General features: G+C 41.2%; 1 protein-coding gene across 2 annotated transcripts in view; it reads right to left on the reverse strand.

The window, feature by feature from the left end:
• The window catches only part of LOC105691161 (probable nuclear hormone receptor HR3), a 93,126-nt gene extending 85,520 nt beyond the window's left edge, over nt 1-7,606 (reverse strand). The window contains exon 1 of one of the 2 annotated variants that reach the window (XM_048653651.1): nt 6,510-7,606. In XM_048653651.1, coding sequence (XP_048509608.1) covers nt 6,510-6,528 — 19 coding nt within the window. In that variant the 5' untranslated portion in view covers nt 6,529-7,606. The remainder of the gene's footprint in view (nt 1-6,509) is intronic. The other variant, XM_048653652.1, reaches the window with a different exon arrangement.
• Nucleotides 7,607-9,132: the final 1,526 nt, after the last annotated feature.

Below are 9,132 nucleotides of genomic sequence, written 5' to 3' on the forward strand. Positions count from 1 at the left end.
GTGTTTCCTATCGTTGTAAATATAAAATATACCTCGTACGAAATGGTGGCTCCCGACCGTCCGCATCGTCTCATTTCCACGTACTACATACGATTTATAAGTACGAGGCATTCCACGCCAAATTTCTCCTATTTTTGAAAATTTTATCAATATATGAACAATTTTGGAATCTTGAAAGAAAATTGTGGCGATTATTCGAACAGATGACAGAAGATTATCTTGTCCTAAAGTTAACGACCAACCCGCGCGTACTTATACTTATAGAAAATGAAGGTTGGGTTCAATCTGGTCCGAAGGAGGCGGAGGCTGCTAGACCTTCACGATGACTCGAAGGGAGGAGACTCTATGCCTCATAGACCTTGACCTAAATTCCTAAAATTCGAATCCCGGTACACCTTGTAGGAAAGAAGGACCGAATTAAGAGACGCGTCGATGCCAGCACGCGGAAGGATAAAGATGAACCGCGCTGTGCATCTTCTGTACGATAATTGACAGAGAAATCTGTAACTGTAAGTGGGGCTAATTTGGACGTGATATTTTACGGCTACGGGACACAAATTGAAATGGAATCCAACTCGGTCGTTTCGTGTACTATGAACGTTCAATTAAAGGATAACGATCAATTTTATTCTACGATTTCCTTACAGATAAATCAATCGAACGATTATTTTATCACATTCGGAATCATCGCTGCATTTTTATCACTTACGACGGAAGAAATTTGTCGTATTTATGTTCTCATTCTTAATGTACTGCACAAAAATAACGGTCGATTTGTTTTATCATCCAAAAAATCCGATGCCACGACGACCGGCCACTCGAAAATCTAAGGAGTCGACGCTCAAATCGATCTTACGGTGTGAGCCGGAGAAAGGTGTGGAGGAAAAGTTGAAAGAAAAAAATAAAAGAAAGAAAGATCGAATCCCTAATATTTGGTGTTGCGATCCGCGTGGCCAGAGGTCAGTAGCCGCTACCACCCGCGCGTTTTATCTCACGGCAGATCTCCATTGGCGCCACAGCACGAAAATATATACGCAACGATTTTTACCTCCTTAATCTCGACTTGGTCCTTTTATTGTTATAATACGCCAAACTTGCGGCATTACATAAGACAGGTATGTACCCGCAGGTACACCCAAAGAGTTGGATTCCGTCACGATTTATATTATAACCCTTATCATCCCTTCGCTTATAAATTAGTGTCGTTGTAAAACTGGCTACCTTCACCCGCAGCGTACGTGTAGATAAAAAAGTGTTAGGCACATAAAAGAATTAATGCAATGGAAATAGATGTGTACGTGTAGCTATGTGTGCTATGTACAGGGCATGCGTGTGAATAATACATAGGGACATATACAAATTTTGGTATATACCTACAGGACCTGTAGGACCTATCGCATCCTTCGGTCGTTGACGATTACGTAACTTGAGCCAGCAACATCGGTCACGCCAAGTTGAATCCTTCTTTTTCATTCGGGTCATTGGCCCCACCCCGTTGGTATACCGGGTGAATCGTAATTAATGAATTTTCAAAGCTCGACGCGATGTCGGGACTGAAGACAACGAATATTATTTCTACGTGTACGTTATACGTGTGTATCTCGGATTAGACACCAATTTTGATTGACGGATATTTCGGGATTTTTTTTAATTATCCCTATTGATCTGAAAATTATTAACGCCTACTTTCTTCAATTCATTATTTGGTGAAACGAACATTTCATCAAAAGGAACAAAAAAAAAGAATATCCATCGTACGTCATAAATTAAGAAGGCTTCACTGATCGCTTATTCAAATATTTGAAGACCGTATGGGAGGCGTTTTCCGAATATCATTTTTATTGTGTACACATACGACTTTTATAAAGTGCTGGATCACCATATTATACCATTTTTTTTTCTCGTTCTTCTTTCGTTTTCTCTACCGGCCCTCATATTCTTTGCAATCCGTTCCAAATTCCAACCTCATACCTTATACACCTGCATACTCCGTAATTACGTTACCTACCACCTTTGCATATCTGCGTATAAATTGTAATACCTATACCCGTAAATACGTCGCGTGCGAACCGCGAAACTAGGAAATCGATACCTGTAGGGATTTTCCAGCGACAGATACGTGAACAGAGAATAAATTCATTCATTCGCTCATTCATTCATTCGTCATGATTAATTTGACGTTTCTGATTCCGCTGTAGTCTGCGCGTGTTTTCAAAATTGCTTCCATTTTTTTTTTTTTCGGTCGAACAAATCCGAGAATCAACTCTATTTTTCCGTCTTTGAGACCACATTTTTAAGATTCAATTTCCTCGATATCGGTCCTTGCATGTAGAGGCGAAAAAAATTATAATCGATATCCGATTGCACGAAAAAATTTACGATTGCTTCCAAATTTGCAACACAAATGTACATAGGTGCATGCATATGCATATATTTACGATATAACTATAGCGTGCGGTATACTACCGCGCGGGCCGCTAATTCGGCGATAATATCGCGACCACGCGGTCCAAAGGGTTATCGAACTTACACGATTCGCAAGGTATTCGCAGTTCAACGCGAGAATCACTCACTCGTGAATACATCGTCCCAGCGCTTTTTTTTTTTTTTGTTTTTATTTTTTTTATTCAATTTTTTTATATCTGTGTAATTAAATATTGAATATCCGAAGAAATTCGTACTAGTCGGCGGTTGGAATCTGATGAAAAACGACTCCGTATACCCAACATTACGAGGAATTTTGAACGATATGTAACTTGTGTTTTTTTTTTTTTTTTTTCAATAATGAGGTAAAATTCGCACCTGCACATGCGATAATAATTATCGCATGCGCGGTATAATTGGGAGTATAGGTATAAGTACATACCTGGTCAGCTACAAATTCGCGCTTTATATTGTATAGTTGTACACGTACATTAATTCATAAGTAATTATATACAGAGGTGTAACATGCAGTACCTATACGTATTACACGAAGATCATTAAAGGTAAGTCACAAGTGTGGCGACCACCTCGATACAATGAGTTACACTTACGTACCTACGGTATGTGCTATAGGTATACGCGGATATGAGGCGATAAAATTTTACGCCCATAGTATCATCTATATTTAGACAAAGTTAAATTGATACGCATACCTCGATCGACAAAATCTAATTATTCATTCTAGGCACTCGTCGTTCGTCTTACATGGGTATCGACTATAAGTTCCCAATAAGACAAACGAAAGTCGGAATTATGCGTCGTCACTAGTTCCATTTCCCTCGTACGATTTCGATATATACGCATCACCGGCCCAGTTCTCGGGGATTCGCTTCCGAAAGCCAAAAATTGTTGATCGATCACCCGAAGAACTCGACAACGAATCGCTCCTACTTATTGCACGTGGAAAATGAAACTTGCACGGCGAAATTTCCCCGACAGGAGGCTTCGGATGGAAACCAGGGTTCTTTACGCACTTCGTACGCGTACACATATGTACATAGTAGGTACCGATAGGTGCGGGACTGAATTATTTGTTCCTCGTTCGGAAAAAAAATTCAACAGCTGCGCAGCACGTCCTCTCAGCTCCTGTGTAGCTGCGATATCGAGGCGGATGAATATACGTGTATAGGCAAAGTAAAAGATATAAGAAAACGACACTGGTTATGCCTACGACTTCTCTAGCCGACGGCGGGTTTGGCTCTAACGCATGATGTTGTACGGGGTCATTGACCCCGTGGCCTTTGTTCGTTCGTGGTTGAACCAGGGTCCACCGTTCACGTTCGCGTCCACCACCTTGCCGGTACAAGTCTTGTGAAGTTGGACTCCCGAAACCACAGAGGCCTCGAAGGCCCCGCTACAACACACCGTTCCTCGCTTCGTTCCTTCGTTCCTTCGTTCCTTCCTTCCTTCTTTCCTTTTTTTTTCCTTCCTTGTACAATTAGTTTCGTTCCGTTCGTTTCGTACGCAGCCCGGTTGAATCCGTTGCCGTACCTCCTCGCCACGCCGGGCCTCCGTACGTTCCGTAGTTTCTTGTACACGCGTATGTATGTATATGTTTAACGTTTACCCGATATCATCTAGCCACGTTCGCGATCGATTCCGTGCAAACAAGGTCTTTGCCACCTGCTGTACATTCTACCTGTGTATCTAAATCTGTACATTTTCGGGTGGAAAATTTACGTCAGAAAGGACCGACGACGACGTCGAGACACATGAAGAAGGGGGCTCAGGGGCCGAACCGACCTTTCGACGTAGGATACACACCGCGCCATTTATTCATTGTTATTACTTTGCCTCCTTCACCGGGTATACGGAATCGATTTCGAACATGTGGAACCAGATGCCAAGATTCTTTGTTCTACGATTGATCGAACGTGGGAAGAGATGAAATTTTTCAGACCTTTTTTCAACGGGGGTTTCAGGGGTGACGATGATTCCGGGCGAAGACGAGAAAAGAGACTCCAAAAAAGAAGAAGTAAAATGTGTCGTGGGTCAATGGCTGGCTAATTAATTTCGTACGGAATGCCCTGGACCGGTTGAATGTATTTTTCGTAGGGGATACGACGAGGTGTGAACATGTGTAGAGGCAGCGATGACACGGTTGATATTTTCGTCGTTCCGTGACGTATGCAGTTCCGCGGTTGGATTGAGTTAGGTCAAAAAGTGATAGAGTTATGTTAATTGAATTCGCGCACGCCGCGTACGATAAAGAAACATTTCGTACACCGATTTTAGCATACAGGGATATATGTATGTACAGATGTAGGTAGGCACACGTATGTATAAGCATATACCCATCCATGCGTGGAATCTGCATCCCAAATAAACTCGATTCACTAGCACCGAGTGTTCGATATAGGAATCGTATTCATTTTATTATTTATTCATCACGCGCCTCGGGATATCATTGCTATGTGGCTTCGGTTTCTCGATTACATACACATGGCTTGCGGAGGTAGGAATTGCATATTTTCAGAGCACATCATATCATACGTATACACCGATCGCGTGATATTTTCAATCCCATTTATAATTAACGGGGCTTTGCAAATTATAAATTTATAACCAAGCAGGTACAGTTTACAACCAAATGACAATTTAATGATATAAGGTGCATACGAGGTACAGGCTTATGTATGTGGTTAGTGCGATAGAACTATACCAATATTATTCAGCTACTTGAGGTGCCCAATTTCACACCGAAAAAAAAAGTAATTAACGCAATCAGTTGAGTAAAGAGATGAGACTTCATGTACGATTTCGCTGAGCGGGGAGAAATTGTTTAGATAGGCGGCGGGCGTTGGAAAATGCGGTATGAAATGACATCGAGATTACCAAAATTTGAGCAATTTGAATTTGAATTTTACACATTTATTTATCTACCGATTAATAATCAAGAGTATTATAAAAATATACCGTAAGCGGTTCTACAGCCCGTTCAGAAAGTTCCCATACTACAGTGTTCCGTTATTTTTTCGCCTCGCATGTGTGTATATGCAGATTCACGGAAGAAAAAATAAAGCAAATGAATGGTTGCTCACAGCCACGAACGTCCTGAAGAACAGAAAAAGTCGTTTTTTGTTTTTTAACTTTTATCTTTGCGTCAATTTTTGTAATAATTGTCATAACCAAGCCGAGATTTCGATCAGTTCGGCGTTATCGAATATCATTTCTCCTTGCTACCGAATGCGAATTTTCGTCACTCCGAGAAATTATCCCGACCAATCGATTGTAAATAATCATCAAACGCTGGAATAGAATTGAAAATCATCGTTCGGTCACCCCAGAAGCTTCCCTAAACGCTGCATGGTCCGTACAGACGCGTCTCAAAAAGTCTACGGACGAGGGTAAAGTCGTAAGCCAGAGGTATAAACGGTAGTGTGTTACTGACCGCTTGTGACCTTAACTTGCCTTCACGACCGCAAGTCAGAGTACTGTTACCGTAGTGTAAATATTCCCGGCTTATAAAATCTTCGATAAATTTTCACGTCGCACGCGATCGTACGACCTCGTGTTCGTTGATCGTCGACGATTGCTTGAATCATATTTAATTACCCTGGCGCGAATTAAATTCTAAAAATGAAAATTTTCACCACCCCGAATACAATCGACCCGATCCGACAGGTGCAGTCGGACTGTACACGACTCGTAATCGAACGAACAAGGCCATGGCCGGACACCTCACCGAATTTGATTTTATTGCCCTAGGACCCAGGAATTTCGCCCTCCGGTATCCTCGCTCACCGAACGGCTCGCCAAAAGGTAAGGCCAATTTATTGAACCTCTAGTGCGAAACAGGCGCAGATTGTACGCACTGGCACGAGTATTGCTTCGGGTCGACACCTGTCACCCGAGTAGAAAAAATTTTCGTCGCTGCGACTAATTCGGAGAGGTAATTGAAGAATTTTTGCCCCACCTCGTAGGATCGTTACGACTAATCCATTTTTTGGAGAAGCAACTCGTACGCTGGTACGTTATAACGTGGTCGGTTATAATATGGGTGTAGGTAGTTAGTGTTTACTGACCTCTGATTGTGCTAGGCATGTTGTCTGAATCGCATATCCTGTTATCCGAAAAATGTTAAAGGTATCCTGCCTGCACTTCGGAACCTTTTATACACTTCACTTAACGTTGTCACTAATTAGTACTATTAGTATAGTACTGTTATTAACATTAATGAATTACTTCACGTTTTCAAATGTCTTCAATCGGCAGCTTAATAAGTTATAACACAAAATTAGCAGGCGCCAAAATGTGTTTCCGTCGCATTTTGAACGGAGAATTTATCTATCCGTTTTTTAATTTTTTTTTTTTCAATTTTTGAACCTTAAACTTCTCTGCACTGTTTATGTCTTTTGAAAATGATAATTATTACACCTGAATCCACCCTCATAGATTTAATAGTCCGGTTTGGAATTTTTCTTCAAACGCGCAGAATTAAAAATAGCAAAGTAATCGCGTATAATTGTTTGAAAATTGATCGAAAGTTGAGCTAACGTATACACTTCTTCAGAAGCGCCAACTACGACAACAACAACAACAACAACAACAAACAAACAAACAAACAATAACAATAAAGATCAAAAAATGCCCGAACCCAAAATTACCAGAGCCTACTCAAAATTCACACAGGTGTACTTTCGACGAGATCTATCCGCAGATTCGAAAAATAAATCACGGATCGGTAAGATGACGGCGTTTTTCTAGAGTCCTCGTTAACGTCCGCGTGGTCTTCGGGTTGTTACCGGTTCACCGCGGTTCCTCGGAATACGGTAAACTCTTCCGATCGAATCGAAGGTCAATGAAAAAAGAATCACTCAATTATCTCGCGATTTGTCTCCCGGGGTAATTGTTCTCTTCCTTTAAGACAAGTTTCTCATTATTTTTTAAAACTATTTTTTACATTTTTTCACACTTGTATTCGACCAATGACACTCCAAACTTTGAATCGATGGATTCTTTAAAATTAGAATCGTTTACGGAATGCGGGGGTCGCGATTTCCACGGTTATTATCGTTAATAATATTTTTTTTTAATGATAATTTTTGATGCAAAAGGCGTACGGTATATACCCTATTCGACAACCGAAATAATTGAGTAAGTGCTTCGGAGGTGCGGTGGTGGTGGTCGCCGAGTGACTCTGAGAGCGAGGCTATCCAAGAGCCACAGGTGTCCGGCGTCTCCCCTCCTCACCTCCTCTTTACCTTCTTCCTTTCCTCCTTTCCCCCCACTTCCACCCCCCTTCATCATCGGTCACTCGGGAATTTGAAACACTCTGTACAGTATTTCATATATATACTATTCGTCGAAGATGATCCGTTATCCAACGAATATGCAGCGCGTATAGTTTCGATGATATTTGGACAACGTTCATCTTCTATGGCGAGATGGAAGTTGATCTTCGGGTGACTGTAGCTTAATTTCTTGCCGTCCGAAGTCGGAAAACATAATTTCCAGTTCCAAAGAAATAACGGTGAGGGCGCAGATCCGAAAATTATTGTTCAACCGGACCGGATGTTGAAAGGATTGATTTTTATGATTTTTTCAAAACCATCCCCTAATTTTTGAAGCAGGTTATCGTACGAACGACGCGATGCCGAAAGAGTCCATTCTTTTTCGCCACCAACTCCCTTGAAATCGTCGAATTAGAAACACTGGTATCATCCCACAGGATGTAGCGTTGCTACTTCGTTTTTATTTTCTCAATAAATCCTAACTGTTTATACCGACGATGAGGTGTCGCAGAAATTTAACACCTGTTTCGGCGCTCTCCTCGGCTGTGAGCACGAACCTCCACGTACAACGTGCAATAAAGTAACGCGCGTAACTATCCGATTATAGATTGGCGAATCCTTTGGCGCATTCGGACTATTAAATACACGTGTAATCGATCTTCTCTAACTAAATTCATGTTATCCAGTATTTCCAGGTCTTCCGAAGATAACGGTCGTGCTGAGTATAATTTTCTATACGCGTTTCACATAACTACACAACCGATGTGAGTCCATACGTTATACCGTACTAAACTTACGTCAGGATATCGAATCGGCCATTCGAGTCACGTAAATCCTCGAGCATACTTCATTTTTTTCATACGTCTGATTATCGAATATAATTCACCACTTATCCATCTTAATCATCATCCACCGCTGCACCTCGATAATTATCATTCACTCTACGATCGGTTATCTCGGTAAAATTGAATATCGCATCGAGCTACGATGCGATTTAACGAAATATCACAGAATTCGACGACTCGCTTGTGAGTCGACAGCCCGTACGTATACCTATGATTGAAGAAAAGTGGGAAACGATCTAGAGATATTAATTCCAGAGAAACTGCAACCCGCGCTACTTGTACCGCATACGGTTATGTCGCGTGGCAGCATAATTAGGATTGTTAGAGTATTTTCAAAGTAAAAGGAAATATAGAATTGTATAAAAAATACGGGGTAGAGTCTCGAGGTAATTGTCCATAATTAGTTAATTAGATTGCTAATTAACATCGCTGTATTATAGCCGAGATTCATGTTACGCGAACAAAACCCGTTACTAAACTTACCTATACCAGAGACGGTAAACCCGGAATTATATGGTGAACTTTGCCAAATCATTATAATTATGATATACTACTCCTTCTGCAAATCG

This window comes from Athalia rosae, chromosome 4 (assembly GCF_917208135.1).
Source record: "Athalia rosae chromosome 4, iyAthRosa1.1, whole genome shotgun sequence".
NCBI lineage: Eukaryota > Metazoa > Arthropoda > Insecta > Hymenoptera > Athaliidae > Athalia > Athalia rosae.